This window comes from Microtus oregoni, unplaced genomic scaffold (genome assembly GCF_018167655.1).
Source record: "Microtus oregoni isolate MIOR12 unplaced genomic scaffold, Mior012 000015F_ref0000493, whole genome shotgun sequence".
In the NCBI taxonomy this organism is placed as follows: Eukaryota; Metazoa; Chordata; class Mammalia; order Rodentia; family Cricetidae; genus Microtus; species Microtus oregoni.
Window position 1 is genome coordinate 11,230,182 of NW_024543074.1, and position 24,494 is coordinate 11,254,675.

Below are 24,494 nucleotides of genomic sequence, written 5' to 3' on the forward strand. Positions count from 1 at the left end.
GTGGCGCACGCCTTTAAGGCCAGCACTCGGGAGGTAGAGGCAGGTGAGTCTCTGTGAGTTCGAGGCCAGCATGGTCTAAAAGAGCTAGGCTCCAAAGCTACAAAGAAACCCTGTCTCGAAAAACCACAAAAAAAATAAATAAAAAAATAAAAAGAAAAAGAAAAGAGGAAAGGAAAGAGGGAAAGGAAAGGCCTTGCTGCCAAGCCTGACAACCTGAATTCCATCCCCAGGACCCACAGGATGGAAGCTGAGAAACAACTCCTTTGTCCTCCACACTAGCACCGTGGCTGTGCGCCTACACACCTACACAAAAGAAGTGTAACAATAAATAGTTGTTGCCACCTGGCGGTGGTGGTGCCCACCTTTGATCCCAGCGTTTGGGAAACCAAGGCAGGCGGCTCTCTGTAGATTCGAGGCCAGGGTGGTCTACAAAGCTATGGGTAGTTATGGCTGTTACAGAGAAACCCTGTCTCAAGAAACCGGAAAATAAGAGTTGTTGCCGATAGGAAAGGTACAAAAGGGGAGGGTTCTCTATGCCTGTATCCTACAATTTAGGAGGTTTATTTTACTGAATTTTGTTTTCCAAGACAGGGTTTCTCTGTGTTGCCCTGGCTGTCCTGGAACTCGCTCTGGAGACTAGGCTGACCTGGACCTCAGAGATCCACCTGCCTCTGCCTCCCAAGTGAAAGGCGTGCGCCACCACTGCCCGGCCTAGGAGGTTTATTTTAATGTAGAGTACGAGACACTTCATCACACCCCCTCTATACCTCCTAGGCAAAGGACCTTATAAATCACCTTCCAAACTAACCAATCTTCCCAAAAGTTCTCTTTTGGAAGCGGTCACTTCCGCTGCTACTTAAGGAGTCCAGTCCCTCCCTCTCAGGACACCAGAGGCCCAGGCTAGACTACGAGACAAGCTTGTATTTCTTACTTTTCCAGCTACTTCTTCATACACTAGGCAGGACAGCAGACATTAAAGCTCTCAGAAACCGCCACGCTTCCGAGAGAACGCCCTGGTCCTCAACCAACGGAAGGTGTGCGTGGGCACGAGGGTGCGTGGGTGCGTGGGCGCGCACTAGAGCGTCAACGGCTCCCCGCTAACAGCCCCCGCAGGGGGGGGGGCTGTCCCACAATCCCTCGCGAGGGCCCAGCTAGGAAGAAGAGCCAAGGGACCTCTATGGCTGTGGTGCGGGCATACAAGAAGCTTTTGGCAACAGTGCTACAAGAGCGAGTTCCGGAACAGACTCCAAAGCTACAGAGAAACCCCGTCTTGAAAAACCAAAAGCAAAACAAAGCAAAAAAGTGCTCTGAATTTTCACAGCAAGAAATTGACCAGTATTCAACTGCTGCTGCTGCTACTTTTTTTTTTTTTTTCCAGACAGGGTTTCTCTGTGTCGCTTTGTCGCCTGCCTTGGAACTAGCTCTTGTAGACCAGGCTGGCCTCGAACTCAGAGAGATCCGCCTGCCTCTGCCTCCCGAGTGCTGGGATTAAAGGCGTGCACCACCACTGCCCCGCTGGGAGATGATTTCTATTAGAGACTCAGACCCATGAAACAGGCCAGGGCGAGGAGGGGGAAACACGGCATGGTGATCCGGGGACCACTGGGCCTGATCACCATCCTCACGTCTCCAGCTCGCTTTTTTCCTGTCAAGCTATACCCTTGGTAAGGGAACCCCACAAAGTGCTTCAGAGGAATCCCAGTGGAAAACACCTGAGTACTTGGGGGATGTCCCCTACAGCAGGGCCTCGTAAGGCTAGGCCGCGCGAGCCCCGCCCCTTCCGCCGTGCGCGTGACGTCACACGGCATGGGCCGGACGGGGTGTGGGGAACTTGGCCTTCGCGCGCTTCTCGCTCTACGTCACCGGTGCGTAGGCTCTGCGCTTTCAAAATGCAGCGGGAATTAATGAGTTTCCCGCTGTCTCCGGCGGTGCGCGTGAAGCTGGTGGCTGCAGGGTTCCAGACTGCCGAGGACATCCTGGAGGTGAAGCCCTCTGAGCTCAGCAAAGGTAACGACTCCCGGCGGCCAGCTGATGCACCGCGGCCGCCTGGCGCCGCCTCCGTCTTCTTTCTCCCGCCACCGCGTTGAGGACGTAAAGCGACTCTTCGCTTGTGGTTGGAACTATGTGAAACCATTGACTGATTGCTTTCTGTGTCCGCGCCTCCTGGATGCTTTGAGGACTGCGTCACTTACGCTCAAAGGAAGTCTCTTGGACCAGAGTGTCTAATCTGTAGATGAAAAAAAACAATTTTTATTATTATTTTTTTTTAATTTTTTCATCTTGAGGTTTCATGATAACTGAGTTGGGTAATAATGGCTCTAGAATTGGAAAACAGACAAGCCATGTAATTCTCACAGTTCCAAGATTCTGGGGGTGGGGGAAATGGAAATTGAATTCAAGAGTTGAAGGATTAGAGTAGGAATGGAGAGGCTTCAGTGAGAAAGGAATAGGAGAAAGCCCTAGAAAGATGACGGACGCCCTTTGTGTTTCACGGAATACCCCAAACAGTTTTTTCAGAGCTCTTCAGGTTACATTTAAGTGTGTACATTAAGTGTGCATCCTTAATGTACACCAAAGTAAAGCTGGCGTCATCCACTGTGCCACCAATACTGTGCCCAGCTCTTTGCTGTTCACCAAAGAGGACAGAATGTAATGTTTTGTTTAAGTGTTTGGTAATGCTTTGCAATTAGCTTTGCAAATGCTAGTTAAGCCCTCTACTTAAAATTAGAGCCACACCCCTAGTCTAATTTTTAAGTTTTAGTAGCAGTAATGTTGCTAACAGGACAGTAACTGAGAGGTGGAGCACTAACTAGCCGCTCGTGCCTAAGACCCTGGGCTTGATCAGCCATTAAATAAACCTTGAAGTTAATGTGCTAATTCATCACCGAGGTAGACTTTTGTCTGGTTGTTTTTGAGACAAGGCTTCTCTGTGTAGTCCTGGCTATCCTGGAACTTGCTAGTGCTGAGATTAGAGGTGTGAGCCACCACATTCAGCTCTGTGTTAGACTTTTAAATCTCTAATGTCAGTTCTCCCCACCCCCCGATTTTATTTTCAGAAGTTGGGATATCCAAAGAGGAAGCTTTAGAAACTCTACAGATCGTAAGAAGAGAATGTCTCGCAGATAAACCAAGATGTGCTGGTACTTCTGTGACAGTCAAGAAGTGCACAGCCCTGGAACTTCTTGAACAGGAACACACCCAGGGCTTCATAATCACCTTCTGTTCAGCCCTAGATAACATTCTCGGGGGTGGAATACCCCTAACGAAAACGACAGAAGTTTGTGGTGTACCAGGTGTTGGGAAAACACAATTATGGTAAAATAAGAATGTTCTCTTCTTAAGTATGGACTTAGTCTTTTATGTAACTAATAGAGTATTGTTCTGTGAGTTTGTAGTCAGAATACCAAAAAGTGTATGTTACTACTTCCTGCAACAAACCATCAGCTTACCGTTCATATTATCTCAGGCACCATCTTAGTGAAGGGATAGAGCAGCTTTGATGTCAGAAATGTTTCTTTTATAATACAATATAATCACTACAGTAAGCAGATACTCTCCTAATAGTTAGCTTCTGAGATATATTTGTCAGATGTTTTAAAGTTGATTTATATATGATAAAGAATCCTGAACCAGGCTTGGTAACATACTCCTATAATTTCATCACTCAGGATACTGAAGCAGGATTGCTATGAGTTGGAAGACAGTCTGAACTATATAACAATTGTTAGACCAGCCAGGGATATATACTAAGACCTGGTGTCAACAACAAAAAAAAGTATGTTGAGCTGGAGAGATGGTTCAGTGGTTAAGAGCATTGACTGCTTTTCCAAAGGTCTTGAGTTCAATTCCCAGCATCCGCATGGTGGCTCACAAACATGCAGACAGAACACTATATATATATCAAATAAATCTTTTTTTTTTTGATTTGTTTTTCAAGACAGGGTTTATCTGTGTAGCCTTGACTGTCCTGGACTAGGCTGGCCTCAAACTTACAGAGATCTGCCTGTCTCTGCCTCCCAAGTGCTGGAACTAAAGGCATACACCACCACCACCTGGCTCAAACAAATAAATCTTTAAAAAAAAGTATGTCTACCTGGGTGTAGTGACACACTCCTGTAAATATAGCAGTAAGGCTGGAGATTGAGATAGAAGGATTGAGAGTTGAATCAATCAGCCTGGGCTACATTTCCAGAACCTAACTCAGAAAAAGGGAGAAAATATAAACCAATTCCTAGAACCTAAAAACCACAAAGAGTTACTTAATGGTAATTTTGTGTAATACCTGCACTATAATCTAGGCATCTATGGTTTCATATGTATTTGGAGCTATGGAGAGTTAGCCATCTCTGTTGTCTTGGGGTATTACTTTTGTATTTAGAAAACTTGATGGTTTAGCTGATGATTAGACGCAGTTTACAAAAGACATTTTGATAGTTATGATAATGATTTGGTCATTTCTTGACAGTATGCAATTGGCAGTGGATGTGCAGATTCCAGAATGTTTTGGAGGAGTGGCTGGTGAGGCAGTATTTATTGACACAGAGGGAAGTTTTATGGTTGATAGAGTGGCAACCCTTGCAACTGCCTGCATTCAACACCTTCGCCTTATATCAGGAGCACACACGGACGAAGGTGAGTTAGCACAAAGTGCTCCTTCTGTACGAGAAAGACAGTTTGTATTTGTGCCATTTCAGACTTCAGTAAGAGGTTGTCCCAAACTTGAAGCTTCTGCCTAGTTAACAGTACTCTCCCTGAAGCCTAGCTGTCTGTGATCATTCTGCCTCAGTCTCCAGAATGCTGGGATAGCAGACCTGTGTCGTACCCAACTTAGCAGCCATTGCTTTTTTAAATTTAATTAATTTTTTTTAATGGTTTTACAAGTCAGCGTTTCTCTGTGTAAGTCTTGGCTGTCCTGTAACTCATTTTATAGACCAGGTTGGCTTCAAACTCCCAGAAGTCTGCCTGCCAAACCTCCCAGGTGCTGGGATTAAAGTCGCTCAGCTCCACACTCCGCACAGCTCACGTCCTTCACCACTGAGTCACCTATCCAGCACGACAGATTTATTTTTATAAGTAATTGAGAAGGTAAGCATCTTGGCCAGTGCAAAGGCTCAGCAGCTAAAGGTGCTTGTCACCAAGCTTGATGATGGAATTTGACCTCTAGAACTGCTACAACAGAAGAAGAGAACTGAAAATTGTCCCCTGAAGTCCACAGATGCACTGTGGCGTTTGCATAAACAGGCACACACAGTTCATTACAAACAAAAACAGATTCTTTTTTTTTTTTTTGTTATATCTTTTCAGTAGGAATTCTAGAAAGGTAGAAGACAAAATAATTCTGTCTAAAATGTCTTACCCATTCTGTCCTTGAAAGTCCTGTATGGACAGAAGATGTACTGAGGCACTGGGATATGAAGGCTTTAATGATTGGTGCATGAGGAAAACTAAAGGTTGTTTGTTTGTTTTGTTTTTTTTACTAACTTAGTGTATATTGGAAGAAGCCAGAGTTTACTAACCTGAAGTCTAGTTCCCAGGATATCCTTGTACTGCTGTATGCCTGAGGATGATCTGGCGCTGAGCCTCCTGCCTCCTTTTCCCACCTGCTGGGACTGCAGCTGTGAGCTGCTGGGTGCAGATAATTTTTCTGTGATGTTTTGTTTTGTTTACTTTGTTTTGTTGTTTACTTTTGCAATGTTGGGGATCAAACCCAAGGCCTTGGAAATGTTAGTCAAGCACTCTATCACTGAACATCATTCCAGCCCGTTCTCTGTGAGTGAATCTCTGTACACACGCACTTGTGCATACTCATGGGAGGGGTTGAACCAGGGCCCTGCTCAGAGCAGGCGAGCACCTCCCACTGCAGCCTCCTCTTGATTTTGTTTTGTAATGTTATAGCATAAGTCGTTTTTTATTTGGCTTCTTGAGACAGGATCTTACTCTGTAACCCAGATTGGCCTGGAACTATGTAGGTTAGCTGGTCTGAAACTCCCAAGTTAAACAGTTTCTGACATTTGTTGATCTGGAGAGATGGCTCGGTGGTTAAAAGTACTACCTGCTCTTCCAGAGGTCCTGAGTTCACATCCCAGCAACACATAGCAGCTCACAGCCAACTATAATGGGATGTGCCTTCTTTTGGTGTGCAGACATACATGTAGACAAAGCACCGTATATATAAATATATAAATCTTTTTAAAAACATCTCATTTTACTTAGTGTGTATGCTCATGTCTGGAGATCAGAGAGAATTTGAGTTGTTCCTCCTACTGTGTGGATCCTAGAGATTGAACTCCGGTCATCTTGTCAGCCATCACAAACATCATAGGACAGAGAGAGTTCATTCATTAAAAGCTCTTGCTGCTCTTGCAGAGGATCTCGGTTTGGTTCCCAGCACCTCATGGAGGCACACAACTCTTCATAGCTCCAGTTCTGGCCTCAGTGGGCTCAAGGCACACACAAGGTGCACTTACATTCACGCAAAACACCTAATCACGTTAAAATCTTTAAAAAAAATACATTTTAGAATGTGGTAATTAGTTTCTCATTTCAAAATCAAACTCGCTTTATTTTCTTTTATGTGTTTGGGTGTTTTGCCTGAATGTATGAATGCACTGTATGTGTACATTGCCTTTGGAGGCCAGAAGAGGGCATCAGATCTCCTCGGACTAGAATTACAGTCTGTTGTGAGCTGCCATGTAGGTTCTAGGACTCAAACCTGGTTGCTCTGGAAGAACAGCCAGTATTCTTAACTACTGAACCATCTTTCTAAGGACCCTCCCCGCTTTTTTTAAAATTTATTTATATTTTTTTAAACATGGCAGTCCCAGTACGTTCAGTGTAAACCAAGGTGGCCTTAAATTCTAAACCATACTTACTTTTTAAAACCATTCTAAACCATACCTACTTTTTAAAACCATACTGATGTTTTAAAATCCAGTGTTAAGATTTCATAGTGTTACTTCTCAAAGATTAGAGTGTTAAAGGGAAAATATACTCCATTGGGACATTTTTCTTTTAAAATCTTTTGTTTTAGCTTTTGTTTTTTGTTTTGTTTTATTTTCAATACAGGGTTTCTCTGTGTAGCCCTGACTGTCCTTGAACTCAGTTTGTAAATCAGGCTGGCTTTGAACTCAGAGATGTGCTTACCTCTGCCCACCAAGTGCTAGAATTAAAGGTGTGAGCCACATCCCTAGCCCCTGGATTTTCCTTTGAATTCTTAATTTGTATTCTTCAAAAACAAGAAAGAGAAACTTCAATCGTGATACTTCTGTTCAGTGGAAATCAATAGCTGGAGATAAACAGTAAGAATTTTGTTTATTTGTGAATAAATAATCCCTAGTTTATTACACATACAATCAAAGACAATAAAGTAAGTTTTGTTTTGAAATAAGAAACTAATTGTTGCATCTTAAAATGTATTTTTAAAAAATATTTTAGGGGGCTGGAGAGATGGCTCAGCGGTTAAGAGCATTGCCTGCTCTTCCAAAGGTCCTGAGTTCAATTCCCGGCAACCACATGGTGGCTCACAACCATCTGTAAAGAGGTCTGGTGCCCTCTTCTGGCCTGCAGACATGCACACAGACAGAATATTGTATACATAATAAATAAATAAATTTAAAAAAATACAAGAAAAAATATTTTAATGTGATTAGGTATTTTGTGTGCATATAAGCGTACCATGCCTGTACCCGATGTTCATGGAAACCAAAAGGTGACATCAGATCCCTTGGAACTGGTGCTATGGACGGTTAGGGTTAGGGTTAGCTGCTATGAGGGTACTGGAACCAAACCTGGGTCCTCTGCAAGAGCAGCAAGAACCCTTAATGAAACAGTAGAAAACATTAAAAACTAAATAATAAGATCAGCAGTCAACAAAGCACATTTTACAGAGATTCTTCAGTGTTTCTGTCATCTTTTAGATGTGATGTTGTTTTACAAGGGTACAAATAACGTATCTGTGATTGTCAGACAATTAGGAAAAGAAAATCTAAACTGTTTTCAGATTGCTTTGTTGTTTGTTTCAGAACATCAGAAAGCCTTGGAGGATTTCACTCTTGAAAATATCCTTTCCCATATTTATTATTTCCGTTGTCATGATTACACTGAGCTGCTGGCACAAGTCTATCTCCTTCCAGATTTCCTTTCAGATCACTCAAAGGTATCGGTCATACTACTGAAATAAAGTCTTTGGAAGTGTTGATAATTCAAAAATAAAGTGTAGTATAAACTTGATGTCCCTGCCCTGCAACTTATTTTACTCTACTTTTTTGCATATATATACTATATACATTGCAAAATATATATTCCTATGTATAGGTTATGGGGTTTTTTTTGGTCTTGTTTTTTTGTTTTTGGGTTTTTAGACAAGGTTTCTCTGTGTAGCTTTGGAGCCTGTCCTTAAACTTGCTCTGTAGACCAGGCTGGCTTTGAACTCACAGAGATCGACCTATTCTGCCTCCCCAGTGCTGTGATTAAACATATGTGCTACCACCGCCTAGCTTACAGGTTTTATTTTGTTTTTTTAGACAAGGTTTTTCTGTGTAGCGTTGGCTGTCCTGGAACTCACAACATAGACCAGTCTGGCCTTGAGATTTATCTGCCTCTACTCTAGAGTGCTGAGATTAAAGGTGTGGGCCACACTGCTCAGCTGACTTTGAATTCTCAATCATTCTGTCTTCACTCAAGTGCCAGGATACAGGCTTTTGTTACCATATTCAGCATGTTTTATTTTTATTATTATTTAATTTTTTTTCTGAAACAAGGTTTCTTTGTGTAGCCCTGGCTGTCCTAGAACTTGTCCTGTAGACCAGGCTAGCTTCAAACTCAGAGTTCCATCTGCCTCCACCTTCTGAGTGCTGTGATTAAAGGTGTGTGCCACCATGCCTGGCGTTTGTTCTATTTTTTTTTTTTTAAATTTCAATTATTTCAATTGGTTTACCACTCCTTAGTCACTCTCTCTGTTTCTTTGTTTTTGTTACGGCTCAAAGTTAAAGTCTGATCCGTGTGAGGCAAGTGTTCTACCACAGATTCTCAGCTACTATTAGACTGTTTTGGTTACTATAACTTTGTAGTAACATTCTGAAATTAGGAAACAAGATCGTCTTAACTTTGTTCTTTTAAAGATTTCTGTGGCTGTGTGGGGAGTCTTACAGTGAGTTTTAAGATTTCTGTGGCTTTGTGGGGTGTCTTACAGTGAGTTTGCTGTTGCTGTGACAACACACAGACATTTTGGTTGCAAAGGGTTAAGAGTCCATCATAGCAGGGAATCATAGCATCAGAGATGGCACAGCTGAGAGCTTACATAATTAACTGCAATCCAGAAGCAGAGAGAACAAACTGGAAATGGTACATGGCTTTGAAACCTCAAAACTTGTCCCCAGTGATGTACTTCCTCTAGCAAGGCTATACTTCCTAAGCCTTACCAAAAAGTGCTACCAACTGGGAACCAAGTATTCAGATACTAGAATCTCGGGGATATTCATTCAAACCACCACACCATATGATTTTTTGGTTAATTTTTTATTAATGTATATATGGGCATTTTGCTTGCATTTATATCTGTGTACCATGTATGTGCAATGTCCACACAGGCCTGAAACAGGGCACTGGTTTCCTGGAACTGGAGTTAAAGAAGATTGTGAATTGCCATGTGGGTGCTATGAATTGAACTTGGGTCCTCTGGAAGAGCAGCCAGTGCTCTTAACTGCTGAGCCATCTCCAGCAACAGAAATGAAGCTCGAACCTTGCATGTGCATGTAATGCTAGTATTCAGGTGATGATTCATGTAGAATCATTGGGTGATGCTTTGCAGAAGAAAGAAAGCCTTTGAGGGCCGGAGAGATGGTTAAGAACACTGACTGCTCTTCAGAGTTGGAATGCCAACACCCACATAGTGGCTCACAACCATCTGTAAATTTGGTTCTAAGGGATCCCTTGCCCTCTGCTGGCCTTCACAGGTACTAGGCACAAACATGGTGCACAGACATACATGGAGGCAAAACTAATACGCATAGAATAATAAAATGAATTTTAAGAGGAAACCTTTGAAGAATTAGAAATAAAACCCTAGGGTGAGGTATATAGCTCAGTAGTAGAGTGCTTACCATCTGTGGGCCACAGGTTTAATTCCTTGCTTTATAAAAGAAAACTCTTTATTTTTATTTAATTTGAGTTAGAGTCTCACTGGATAGACCAGCCTGGCCTGAAACTCACCATCCTTCCTTCACCTTCTGCGTGCTGAGATTATAGATATATACCACCATGCCTTTATTTTTTTTTTAATTTATTTTACATATATAGTGTTCTGGGCACCAGATCTCATTATAGATGGGTGTGAGCCATCATGTGGTTGCTGGGAATTGAACTCAGGACCTCTGGAACAGCAGTCATTTCTCTTAACCTCTGAGCCATCTCTCCAGCCCCATGCCTTTATTTTTAATTAAGCAAGTGACTGGAGGCCAGAGGAGGGCATTGGATCCCCTAAACAGATACCTGAAGTTATAGGAAGTTGTGAACTGCCTGACATGGGTACTAGGAACTGAACTTGCATCTTCTTTAAGAGCAATGTACACTCAACTGCTGAGCCATCTCTCCAACTGCATCAAAAATGTCCAGCTAGCAAGCTAGATGGCTTTCTTTTTTTCCTTTTTTCTTTTTTTGATGGGGAGTTGTTTTTCCCTCAAACAAGCTTTCTCTGTAACAGTCCTGGCTGACCCGGATCTTGCTTTGTAGACTAGGTTGGCCTCAAAAAGAGATCCACCTGTGTTTGATTCTCGAGTGCTGGGATTAAAGGCCTGTGCCACCCCACCCAACTTGATTTCTTTCTTTTTTAAGCCCTCAGTTTTAAGGTTTATTTCTGTAATGCGATATGTTTATTGTAATTGTAACTCCAAACCCAATTTCATTCTCCTGTGTTTAGGTGCAGTTAGTGATAATCGATGGCATTGCTTTTCCTTTCCGTCATGACTTTGATGATCTGTCCCTTCGTACGCGGTTACTGAATGGCCTAGCCCAACAAATGATCAGCCTCGCAAACAATCACAGATTAGCTGTAAGTATTATTAGTCAAAAGAATTTTATAGCTAAGACTGTATGAAATATTAATGTCTGGCTGGGCAGTGGTGGTGATGAACACCTTTAATCCCAATACTCGGGAGGCAGAGCCAGGTGGGTCCCTGAGTTCGAGGTTAACCTGGTCTACAGAATGAGTTCCAGGACAGCCAAGGCTGCACAGAGAAACCTTGTCTTGAAAAACAAAACAAAAAAATTGATGTTTAAATTTATACATATTTTGCATGAGTAGATTAGACCCAGAGCCTCATGCACAGTAGGCAAATTATATGTGAACCAAAGAGTGCAGGGTTACCTGTTTGCCATTAATTTTCACTCTGCAACCACATCCTCCCATTGACAAAAATGCACTTGTCAGAAGAGAGACAGGAGATAAAAATGCTGAGGTACCCTGGGTTTTTTTTTTTAACCTTTTAAGGGAAATTGTTAGCACATGCCTGTGATACACCAAATGTAAATAAAAAAACTTCCTCTGTAAAATAACACTTTTTCTTTGTGTTTCCAAATCTTAGTCTTTTTAAAAGAATTTTTATGGATTTATTATATATATAGTGTTATACCTGCAGGCCAGAAGAGGGCACCAGATCTCATTACAGATGGTTGTGAGCCACCAGGTGTTTTCTGGGAATTGAACTCAACCTCTGGAAGAGCAGTCAGTGTCCTTAACCTCTGAGCCATTTCTCCAGCCCCCTCTGTTTTTTTTTTTTTTTTTGTTGTTGTTGTTGTTGGTTTTAAATGTTTTTTGAGATAGGGTAGCTTTGGAGCCTGTCCTGGAACTCACTCTATAAACCAGACTGGCCTCAGACTTACAGACATCTGCTTTCCTCTGCCTCCCAGTGCTAGGATTAAAGCCAGTTCTCTCCACTATGTTTTCCCAGAGATCAAACCTAAGTTGTCAGACTGCATGGAAAGTGCCTTTACCCACTGAGTACCACTTTACCATCTTACCATATCTTGCCATATCCTTTTTGCTAAAGCATAGTGCCCTTTCTTACTGCTAATTGGAATTTAGCATCCTTAGTGCTGGTATCCTGAAGATCCCCCAGTAGAGGGCACCCAAGACAAATAGGCTGCAGAATGCTACAGTTTCCTAGGTTATGGTGGGTTTTTCTTGTTCTGTTATTTTGCTGCTGCTGGTGCTGCTCCTCTAGCCCAAGACTTCAGACATACTACACAAACACTCTGCCATTGAAGTATGTCCCCTGCCCTATTTTAATTTAGCCCTTTCTCTTTTATGTATATGTTTTGGTTTGTGTGTTCACATGGAGGCCCATGTACACGTGTGCATTTGCCTGTGGAGCCCAGAGGTCAGCACTATTATCCTTCTCAGTCGCTCTCTGCCTTACTTAGTTTTTGTGTGTGTGTGTGTTTGTCTGGTTTTGGATTTGGTTGTTTTTTGAGTCTGGGATTTTCTGTTGTAACCCTAGCTGTCCTAGAACTCACTCTATAGACCACGCTGTCTTTGAACTCAGATCCTCTGCCTCCCAAGCACTGGGATTAAAAGTATTCACCACCACTGCCTGGTGTTTTTTCTTTTAAGTCTTTTGTATGTGCATGGGTGCTGTACCTGCATGTATGTCTGTGTACCGTGTCAGTGCTGTGTGCAAGGAGGCCAGAAGAGGGCATTGGAACTACCAATACTGGAATTAAAGATGGTGGATAGTGGCTTGGGTTTTTGTTTTTTCAGGGCTCTGAAATTCAGGACTTTGAATTCACTATACATCTAAGGATGACCCTAAATTCTTACCCTTTTTAAATTTTTTTGGAGACAAGGTCTTACTATGTGGCTCTGTCTGTTCTGAAACTCGTGTCCCCAGGCTGGTATCAAACAGATCTTTTTGCTCCTGCCTCTACCTCTAAAGTGCTGGGATTAAATGAATGTACCGCTATGCCTTGCTGTCTTACCTTTATATTGCTGTGACAGAAGTACCATGACCATGGCAAATTTGGAATACTTTATGTATTTTTGTTTTTATATCCCTACCAAAGTTTCCCCTTCCTCCTCTCCTCCAGTGCCTCCCTGACCAAGGCAGTTTATAAAAATGTATAAGATATGCCAGGTGGTGGTGGCTCACGACTTTAATCCCGGCATTTAGGAGACAGAGGCAGGCAGATATCTGTGAGTCTGTGGCCAGCCTGGTCTACAGAGCAAGTTCCAGGACAGGCACCAACACTACAGCAAAACCCAATCTTGGAAAAACCAAAAAGAAAAAAAGCATTTAAAGGTATGGCATTATGGCTTGCTTCTCCTTACATGCTAGGACCAAAGGAATGTACCACCCATATTTGGCTAAAATTTTTATGTTATTTTTTGAGATAGGTCTATCTATCCCTGGTTGCCCTTCAACTCTCTATATAGACCAGGCTGGCCTCAAACTCATAGAGATATATGCCTGCCTCTGTCCCCAAGTGCTGGGATTAAAGGCATATGCTACTAGGCCCCAAGATTTGAATTTTAAAAAGTGTAGGGTACCGGAGAGATGGCTCAGTGAATAAAGTATTTGCTTTGGTAGCGTGAAGACCTGAGTTCAATACCCCAGCACCCATATGAAAGCCAAACATGACACTACACTCCTGTAATCCCAGCATTGTGAAGGTCAGGGCACGGAAAGGATTTCCACAGGGGATTCTTTGGTTTTGCCAGCCAGCCAGCCCAACTCAAAGAAGAATCCTAGATTCAATGAGAGACCCTGTCTTAAAAGAAAAAAAAAAAAAAGGCCTGGAGTTGGTAGAACATGCCTTTAATCTCAGCACTTGAGAGGCAGGGGCTGGTGAATCTCTTGAGTTTGAGGCCAGCCTGGTGGTCTACAGAGTAAGTTCCAGGACAGCCAGGTAAAAAGAAAAACCCTGTCCTAAAAAATGAAAAATAAATAAAAAAATAAGAATTCTTTGTTCCTTCAGATTTTTCTTATCATGTTTTCTGATAACACATGTTTGCAGGTAAGTACAGAAAATTTTTATTTTTAAAATTTCAAACAAATGAGCAAATCTCCTTCATCTCTTCGCCTTTATTTAGAGAAAAATTGTATTTTGAATAGCTTTATTTAATTTGTGTGTATGAGTGTTTTGCCTGCATGTATGTCTGTGTACCACATGTGTGCCTGGTGCCAGAGGAGGCCATAAGAGGGTTTCAGGTTTCTGGATTTGAAGTTATAAATCAGTTTCTCAACTTGTGGTCATAACTCCCCAAGACCATCAAAAACACAGATATTTACATTATGATTCATAACAGTAGCAAATTTTTGTTTTTGTTTTTTGTTTTTCGAGACAGGGTTTCTCTGTGGCTTTGGAGCCTGTCTGGAACTAGCTCTGTAGACCAGGCTGGTCTCGAACTCACAGAGATCCACCTGCCTCTGCCTCTGCCTACCGAGTGCTGGGATTAAAGGCGTGCGCCACCATCACCCGGCTAACAGTAGCAAAATTATAGGCATGAAATAGCAATGAAGCTGGGCAGTGGTGGCGCACACCTTTAATCTCAGCATTTGGGAGGCAGAGGCAGGCGGATCTCAGTGAGTTCGAGGCCAGCCTGGTCTACAGAGTGAGTTACACAGAGGACTGTAACACAGAGAAATCCTGTCTGGGGGAAAAAAAAAGAAATAGCAACAAAAATAGTTTTATGGTTGGGGGTAGTCACCAGAACGTGAGAACTGTATTAAAGGGTCAAAGCATTAGGAATGTTGAGAACCACTGTTAAAAATTGTGAGCCACCATGTGAGTTCTGGTAATTGAATCTGGGTCCTGAATTTGAGTCATCTCTTTAGCCTCTAATATATTTTCTTTAACTTGTTATATTCAGAATATTATCTCATAGGACTGTTTATGTACTTTTTGTTTGTTTTTCGAGACAGGGTTTCTCTATGTAGCCCTGGCTGCCCTGGAACTAGCTGTGTAGACCAGGCTGGCTGCAAACTCATAGAGATCCATCTGCCTCTGTCTCCAAATGCTGGGACTAAAGGCGTGCACCACCACTGTCCAGCATATCCTAACTTTCTTAATGTTTTGCTCTTATAGGTTATTTTAACAAATCAGATGACAACAAAGATTGATAAAAGTCAAGCATTACTTGTTCCTGCATTAGGTGGGTAAATGAATTAGATAAAACATTTTCATTTTAATATTTTCCTACCTTGTCATTTGAATACTATAAGCTTTGAAAGCAGAGACTGCTTATCCACTGACTCATCTGCTCACTAAGTACAGTGTCCTGAGATACCGACTAATCCTTTCATAATTTAACAAACATTTATTGAGTATCTGCTATCTGGCAGCTGTGTTAGAAACCTGAGAAATAAATATTCAAAATAGGATTCTAGACATTAAAACCTCAGTCTTGCTGGGCAGTGGTAGCACACACCTTTAATTCCAGCACTCAGGAGGCAGAGGCAGACAGATCTCTGAGTTTGAGGCCAGCCTAGTCTGCAGAGTTCCAGGATAGCCAGGGCTACGTAGAAAAATCCTGTCTCAAAAAACAAGCAAACAAACCCCTCAGTCTTAGGGGCTAGAGAGGTGGCTTAGCCATTAAGAGCACTGACTACTTAAAATAAAAAAGAAATTTAAAAAAACCTAAGCCCATGGTCTTAGGCAGGAAAGGAGGAGGAAAGGAGTCTGTTTAAATACAAATCATACCAGTGCAAACAGGTATGACTATATTTCCTTTTTTTTTTCTAAGATTTATTTATTATGTATATAGTGTTCTCCAAAAGAGGGTACCAGATCTCATTATAGATGGTTGTGAGCCACCATGTGGTTGCTGGGAATTGAACTCAGGACCTCTGGGAGCACAGTCTGTGCTCTTAACCACTGAGCCATCTCTCCAGCCCATGACTATATTTCTAATGTGATTTTATTAGAACACAATGTTTCAAGATCTATCTTGACGTATTATTGAAACCCAGTAATACTTTGTGTGCCAAACATGATGATACAGAACTGTAGTCCCAGCCCCTCATGAGGCTGAAGTAGGAGGGACTTTAGCCCAGAAATCCCTGGAAAGCCTGGACTGCATAATGAAACCCCCTTGGTGACTTGTCTTTAATTCCAGCACTCCAGAGGCAGCAGCAGACTGGGTTCTCTTAATTCAAGGCCATCCTGGTCTAACTATCAAATTCCAGGTCAGTCAGAACCATAATGAGACCCTGTTACTGGGTGTCAGAAATACATAGTAGGCCTTATAGAATGGAAGGTGGATAATATACTGAAACTATAATCTTTTCGTGGAGCAAATAGAGGACAGTGATTTGCATTGCTCTCCTGGAGAAGTAAAACTCTATCCCTCTTAGGATTTTCCTCATGTGCCACAGGTTTTGAAACCAGGAACATTCTTTAGTTTACTTTGTACGTTGTTTTTTCAGAGACGGTTTCTCTGTGTAGCCCTGTGTGTCCTGAAACTCACTCTTTAAACCAGGCTGGCCTCAAACTCAGAGATTCCCCTGCCTCTGCCTCCTAAGTGTTAGGATTAAAGGTATATACACCACCTTGGTTTGCCTGGTCAAAACCAAGAATATTATTTTTTTAACTAAATACTTTGTTATTATTTTATATTGCGTTTTTTAGTTTCTCAAGACAGCGTTTTTCTGTGTAACTGCTCTGGCTGTCCTGGAACTTGCTCTGTAGACCAGGCTGGCCTTGAACTCAAAGAGATCCGCCTGCTTCTTGAGAGCTGGGATTAAAGGCATCCACTACCCCACCTGGTCCAACAATTTTATTTATTTTTTTTGATTTTCGAGACAGGGTTTCTCTGTAGTTTTTGGTGCCTGTCCTGGAACTAGCTCTTGTAGACCAGGCTGGCCTTGAACTCACAGAAATCCACCTACCTCTGCTTCCCGAATGCTGGGATTAAAGGCATGCACCACCACCGCCTGGCTCAAGAATATTTTTATTCTAAATTTGGTAATTTAAGATTGTATTTGGCCAGAGACCTTCTAAGCAACTTGAAAAATCTAAAGGTATTATATAGTTAATTCTTTTTTTTTTCCTTAGGGGAAAGCTGGGGGCACGCTGCTACAATAAGGCTTATTTTTCATTGGGAACAAATGCAAAGGTCAGTATAGAAATAAGTTCATAATTCAGAATATCAGTCTAATTAAACTGAGTACTTAATGGTTCCTAGCATTAGTCCTCAGCTTGAGATTTTCACTGACCCATAAACTACTGCTTTTGTTGCCTTGTTTGACATCAGTTATAGAAAACATAGAAACACACTGTTAGTACTGCACATTCAGTTACATAGGGAATTCTTTGTGTATTTAAATGATGGGGTGAATGCACCTGGAACATGTAGGTGGCTAAGGAATTGCTGCCTTCTGATACTCTTTGAAATCCCTTATTAGCTATGAAGAAGGAGGTGGTACTCTGCGTTCCCAGAAGGGATTGAAAGAAGAATAAAATCAGGACAAAAGGAAAACTTTTGAGGTTAGCGTTAGGACTAATACATGTGGAAAATAGGATGGTGTTTCTTAGTTGCTTAATATAGTTCTTGCATGAAATTGTGTCTGTCATTTTTTTCCCCTTTTATTACCCATGTATTTACCTGCCTTTCACAAGTATTGTTCTTTAAAATAAAACCATGACAGCATGGAGCCTTTGTGTTTGTTTCTAAAGCTGCTGAGCAAGTGAATGGAGCAGCTTTCCTTTTCTTTAAAGTAGGCCATTGAAAGCTATGAAGTCTTTTATTCTGAACTTCAAAAAATATCAGATTTATGCCAGCCTTTTTGCTTTGTGATTAATTGGCATAACCTAGAGAACTTGGTATGGAAGTGTTCATTGCCTTTGGGTGGGCTACTCAGTCTAGCGTTAGTAACCCACCTGGCAGTCACTTATTCCAGGGTCCTGGAGAGGCACTACCTGTAAGATATGAGCTAGGAGACAGGAAGGAGGCTAAGCGAGAGTTCTTGTCAAAGCCTCCGTTTATTAGAGACAGGGTACAACTTTTATAGTGTAAAGAGTTGGGGGATGGGCACAGGGGCCTGGGCTCTTGCCGTGTGGTTCACATTGGTCACATGGTCCGAGTTGGTCGCGTAGGCAGGAGGTTATCTTTGGTCAGGCCAAGAATTCACGAGTTGACACACCTAGCTCCCTAGATAGTTTGGAATGTGGGGTGGGTTCCGCTAACAGATAGCTCTCCATAAACAGCCAATTTGGGTGTGGGGTAGGCTCTGTCAATAGAACGATTCCTAACACAATTATGGGTGTGGGGTTCTGTGCAGACTCCCCAGGGTAATGGTTCCTGTAATGATTTTAGGAGGAAATTGGCTCCTAACATGGCATAACCTAGAGAACTTGGTATGGAAGTGCTCTAATAAAGAAGGAAACTGAGGCAGTGTGTAGGGCAGCATTGAGCTTAGTCAGCGATACTGTATTTTTATTTTATTCTTAGAAAGCTGCATTACATACCTTCTAATTCTCTTTCAAATTCATATTGTGGTTAGGTATGTTGGCACATACCAGCACTCGGGACTGAGGAGAACAGTCTGAGTTCGAGGCTAACATGGCCTGTGTAGTTCCAGGTCAGCCTAGGACTGCAAGAGTCCTTAAAAAAGAATAGAAAAAGCCGTATTACAAAACTCTGTTTCATGAACAAAATTTTTTGGAGGGTGGAGAGAATATATATATTTATCTGTCTATGTAGCCCTGGCTGTCACGGAGTTCGCAGTATAGCCCAGACTGGCCTTGAACTCACAGAGATCTGCCTGCTTCTGCCTTCTGAGTGCATTAAAGGGGTGCACCACCACTGCCAGCTTTGTTTAATTTTTAAAAAGGGATTTATTTATTTGATGTGAGTAGTCTTCCTGCCGATTTTTGCATGTCTGGTGCCCACAGAGGTCAGAAGAGGGCACTGGATCCCCTGGAACTGGAATTAGAGATGGTTGTGAGCTGCCTTGTGGGTACTGGGAACTGAACCTGAGTTCTCTGCAGGAGCAGCGAGTGCTCTGCACTCCGCAGCCACCTCCCCAGCCCTTACTGTGGCTGTAAGGGAAAGGAAGGCACGGACTTTGTGCAGTAGCCTCTGGAGGTAGAGACTGCGTGAGTCAGTTGGAAAAGACTGCACCAGCGCAGTCACTAAAACCTACCTTGGTCAGCATGAATTCTTTCCCTTTGTCCTGTATCTTTTCTAGAAGATAATTATAATAGTGCATGCAATTCTTTTATTCCCTAGTAGAAGTGCTTTTCTTCTGAATTGTTGATTTCAAGTCTGTAGATATGACAGTGGTGTGTATACTTTATGATAATCAGAATTCAGTCGCTAAAGAATCAAGATATTTTTGTTTATTGTTTGAAACTAAATTGTCTTTAAGTTTTGTGAAATATTTGCTTCAGGGAATATGGTGGTTTTGTTTGGTTTGGGTTTTGGGTACTAGAAATTGAACAAGGACTTTTGAGCATGCTCAATACAAGCTCTCCTACTATAGATGAGCTATGGGCCCATCCATAAGATTGCGTGAAGTCGCCGGCCATGGTGGTGCACGCCTTTAATCCCAGCACTCGGGAGGCAGAGGCAGGCGGATCTCTGAGTTTGAGACCAGCCTGGTCTACAGAGCTAGTTCCAGGGTAGGCTCCAAAGCCACAGAGAAACCCTGTCTCGAAAAAGCAAAAAAAAAAAAAAAAAAGATTGCGTGAAGTCTTACATGCTTTTTATTTGTTGTTTGTTTTTGAGATAGTCTCTCAAGTAGCCCAGGCTGGCCTGTAACTTACTAGATAGCATAGAATGGCCTTAATTCTTGAAACTTTTGCTTCTACCTCATAAATACTGAGTTTCCAGAAAAGTACCCCACTATATTCCCCTGATATTAGGGAATTAGGGCCTGGGAAAAGCTAAGCAAACACTCTGCCATTTCTGCTTTTTAGAAATTTATTTTAAAAATATGAAAATAATTTATAAACTGATAATTATAAAAATGAACACTTTAAATATGAACAGAAAAACCTAAAACCTTGAATAATATTTATAATATGAATTGAGCTTAGATATTATCTCATGGACTAGTAACATCTGATTTTATATTTTGCTTTTTTTTTTTTTTTAAGATAGGATCTTGCTGTGTAGCTCTGACGGGTCTGGAATTTGCTACGGTGATCCACCTGCCTCTGCCTCCCCAGTCCTGGGGTTAAAGATATGCCCCAACACTTCCTACCCAGCAACATCTGATTTTTAACCTTTGACAAATGACAGAATGGCATTCCAACAATTAAATGATTATGTCTGTGTCCTTACATTATGTGGGTTCCCCAATTTGCATATTCATGATGATATGAGGCCAAGATTGTTCAGAATTATACCCTTCGTTGCCAAGAAGATCTGGTGGTAGAGTGGAGTAATACTTGACACCCCCACACAGCATTTCATATGTGTGCTCAGCTTTAGAGCACAAATTGTACTTCTGTCTTGTTTCTTCCTGACCCAAACTATGTAGTTCAGCCATATGTTAAGCTTCATCTCAGCTAGGGCTGTGAGCCAAGTGATTCTTTTTGGTTTAGTTTAAAAAGATCTCTTGAAAAAAGATCTTTTTGAGATGCTGACATGATGTACAAAGATTTTTTTACCTAGAAATTTGAAGAGAGTATCCTAACTTAAAAGGTTGATCAATTCCCTTTTGACCTTAGGGTTGCTTTTTCCTTTCTATAGCCCAAGCTGGCCTGGAACTCTTAGCAATCCTCTTGCATCCTGCTTTAGCATTATAGGCACAATCCGCCACATCTAGTGTTAATTTAATGATTTGTACTAAATGTATAAAGGCTTCTTAAAAATCTTACTCTTTTTTTTGACTTGGGCATGCATGGTAGACGCACTTGAGAGAAAGGTTGGGAGTTCATGGCCAGTCTGAGGCACATAGGAATACTCAATCTCAGAAAGCCCTTGGGCCATATTCCTTGCATCCAGAGTGAGTGAGCAGTCGAGGTTATCGCTTCTTAATAATTTCCTCAAAAATTCAGATGTACTTGACACCTTTTGGCACATACTGGAGATGTAAGATGACTTGTGTACTTTTTGTAAGATTATCTAATTTTCCTTTCTTTTCTTCTTTCTTTCTTTTTTTTTTAATTTTTTGAGATAGTGTTTCACTATGTAGCCCTGACTATCCTGGACTCACTCTGTAGACCAGGCTGGCCTTTAACTTATAGAGATCAGTCTGCCTCTGCCTCCCAAGTGCTAGGATTAAAGGCTTGCGCCACCACCCCCCCGCCCGGCTGCTTCTAGCATTTTTTTTTTATTTTTTTTCCTTTTTTTTTTTTTATTTTATTTTTTGTCTTTTGTCTTTTTGTTTGCTTTTCCAGACAGGGTTTCTCTGTGTAGTTCTGGATGTCCTGGAACTCAGAGATCTGTCTGCCTTTGCCTCCTGAGTGCTGGGATTAAAGGCGTGCACTGCCACTGTCCAGCAGTTTTTCTTTTTTGGCAGTGCTTTGGATTGAACCTAGAGCCTCATCAAACACTACTATATTCCTAGTGACATGTGTCATTAGTACCTTCCTATTGTTACATATTTTTCACCACTTTTAATTTTTAGCATAAGTAGCATTGCATATCAAGTAATTTATTTATTTAAATCTGTCATTAAATTTTTATATATACAAACAACCTTATTGGATGTATTAGTTATTGCATGCTTACATGGAATTTTTTTTTTAAAAGAAGGATTTTGTTTGTTTTAAGACACAGACTGCCTTGAACTTGTGGGCTCAAAAAAATCCTACCTCTGCCTACTTGAAGCTAAAGGCATCCGCATGGTAACCCGTGAGGGAAGGTTTTCTGTTTCTTAATATTTCTCTACAATTATGTTCTCGAGAACACTTGATAAGATTCTGCACATTTAAATTATGAAATCAGCCATGCAACCTAATTATTAAAGTAATGTTTATATGTATTTTTTACTTCAAACAGATTTGCAACATTGTACAAGTCGCCAAGCCAGAAGGAGTCCACAATACCATTTCAGATCACAGTTAGTATTATTTAATCAGAGTGGGGTTTTGGTGTTGGTGGGCAGTAAATATCTGAAGGGGTCATGTACAAATGGTTTCTGTTAATCTTATAAGCAGCAAGCATGTTTGAAGACAGTTTTGGTGGGAGAACATCACCAAAACAGTACTAACAGAATACTGTAGTTACGGGTGGGCGGTGGTGGCGCACGCCTTTAATCCCAGCACTTGGGAGGCAGAGGCAGGCAGATCTCTGTGAGTTCCAGGACAGCTAGGGCTACACAGAGAAATCCTGTCTCAAAAAAACCGAAAAGAAAAAGAAAAAAAATTATCTTAGAGAACAGAGGAAATATTTATGTTTCATGGCATCTGTAAAATCTCCTACAGATTTTTATGTTAAAAGTTTTCAGAAAGGAAAAGGTACAACTGGACATGATGGCCTACACTTAGGAGACTGAGGTAGACGGAGATCAGGAGTTCAAGAGCAGCCTAAAAAGTATGTGGTCCTGTTTCAGAAATATCAGCAACAACAAGAAAGGATAATGCTGGTGTTAGTATTTGGTCTGTAGTAGCTGTCACACTTATGTCACTCTCCTGAACACTTACATCACTAGACACCAGGCCCAAGTCACCCTCAAACTCACTACAAAGCTAATCATGACCTTGAGCTTCATTATTCAATATATTTTTAAAATTTATATATCATTTGTATACCATTTGTGTGCTTGGTGTCCAAGGAGGGTGAGCCTCCACCTGGGTCTTTCTCAAGAACAAGTGCCCTTAACTACTGAGCCAATTCTCTCCAACCCTTGTTTTTTGGTTTTTTTGTTGTTGTTGTTGTTGTTGTTGTTGTTTTTTTTTTGAGACAGGGTTTCTCTACATAGCCTTTGCTGTCCCAGAACTTATTCTATAGACCAGGCTGGCCTCACACTCAGAAATTGGCCTACCTCTGCCTCCTGAGTGCTAGAATTAAAGGTGTGAGCCACCACACTAAGCAGCCATCTTGTAAGGATAGAGAGAAAAATGGAAACCAGTTCTGAAAATGAATTCTTCACTTAGTGTTTACACGGCCCTTACTTTCACTAACTTCCCGTTGTTTTGTCTTTTTGAGAAGAGGTCTTGTTATATATATATATATATATATATATATATATATATATATATAGTCCAGACTGACTTTGAGCTTTTGATCCTCCTGCCTCAGCTACCTGAGGGCTTACTATTACAGATGCATACCACATGCCAATTATTGTGAAGATGATTTGTAAATCAGATAAATAGCAGATCAGACTACTTTCCACTTCTCCCGGCAGGTACCATACGGCTTACTAGGATTCTTTTTAGAGAACTTTTTGTTGTTAACTTGGGCAAAAGGGTGTTGGGCCTCATCACTGAACTATTGGAGTCTTAGAGAACATCCTTATTCAGTGTAATTTAAAAACTATTTGGGGGCCGGGCGGTGGTGGCGCATGCCTTTAATCCCAGCACTCGGGAGGCAGAGGCAGGCGGATCTCTGTGAGTTCGAGACCAGCCTGGTCTACAAGAGCTAGTTCCAGGACAGGCTCCAAAAACCACAGAGAAACCCTGTCTCAAAAAAACCAGAAAAAAATACTATTTGGAAAATTAATTTTTACTTTAAATGTTCATTAAGTGTATTTGTGTATCCTTCATCTTGCAGCCTCAGGGATTTCGAGATGCTGCCATCACTGTTCCTTCGTCACAGGCAGGAGCGTCTTTGAATTTCCGGAAACGGTCACGAGAACAAGAGGAAGAGTGCTGACCCAAAACTAATCTCAGTATACAGTTGGACTCGCCATGTGATATTCATTGTGTTACATATAAGTTTTTGATACTCTTTAAATATAAGCACATATTCTTTAAAATATAGACACATTCACTCATGCCATGAGTGAATCAGAATTATTTGATATGAATGGGAAATAGTTACAGACTCTTCTGGGAAAAATTTTTTTTTCTGTATGCATATGCCATGGTGTACTCGTAGTAAGAGGACAACTTGGGGAGTCAATTTTCTACTTCCTTTTTTTTTTTTTTTTTTTTTTTTGGTTTTTCGAGACAGGGTTTCTCTGTGGCTTTGGAGCCTGTCCTGGAACTAGCTCTGTAGACCAGGCTGGTCTCCAACTCACAGAGATCCGCCTGCCTCTGCTTCCCGAGTGCTGGGATTAAAGGCGTGCGCCACCATCACCCGGCTCCATTTTCTTTTCTTTTTTTTTTTTTAAATATTTATTTATTTATTATGTATACAATATTCTGTGTGTATGTCTGAAGGCCAGAAGAGGGCACTGGACCTCATTACAGATGGTTGTGAGCCACCATGTGGTTGCTGGGAATTGAACTCACGACCTTTGGAAGAGCAGGCAATGCTCTTAACCTCTGAGCCATCTCTCCAGCCCCCTCCATTTTCTTTTTTAAATTATTTTTATTTGTATGGGTGTTTCCCGTGTGTGTGTGTGTGTATTCATGTGTGTTTGTTCCCTATGTGTGTGCTGGTG

At 41.5% G+C, this 24,494-nt stretch overlaps 1 protein-coding gene across 2 annotated transcripts; it reads left to right on the forward strand.

Moving 5' to 3' along the window:
- The first annotated feature begins 1,817 nt into the window (after positions 1-1,817).
- Positions 1,818-23,876, forward strand: LOC121456852 (DNA repair protein RAD51 homolog 3). Of its 2 annotated transcripts, XM_041665339.1 has the most exons (9): positions 1,818-2,007; positions 3,057-3,315; positions 4,466-4,632; positions 8,022-8,155; positions 10,916-11,047; positions 15,079-15,145; positions 17,047-17,107; positions 21,944-22,004; positions 23,660-23,876. In XM_041665339.1, the coding sequence occupies exons 1-9, from the start codon at positions 1,890-1,892 to the stop codon at positions 23,759-23,761; spliced, it is 1,101 nt and encodes a 366-aa protein (XP_041521273.1). In that variant the 5' UTR covers positions 1,818-1,889; the 3' UTR covers positions 23,762-23,876. The 2 variants fall into 2 exon arrangements, with proteins under 2 accessions (XP_041521273.1, XP_041521274.1); XM_041665340.1 differs by lacking the exons at positions 15,079-15,145; positions 17,047-17,107.
- Positions 23,877-24,494: the final 618 nt, after the last annotated feature.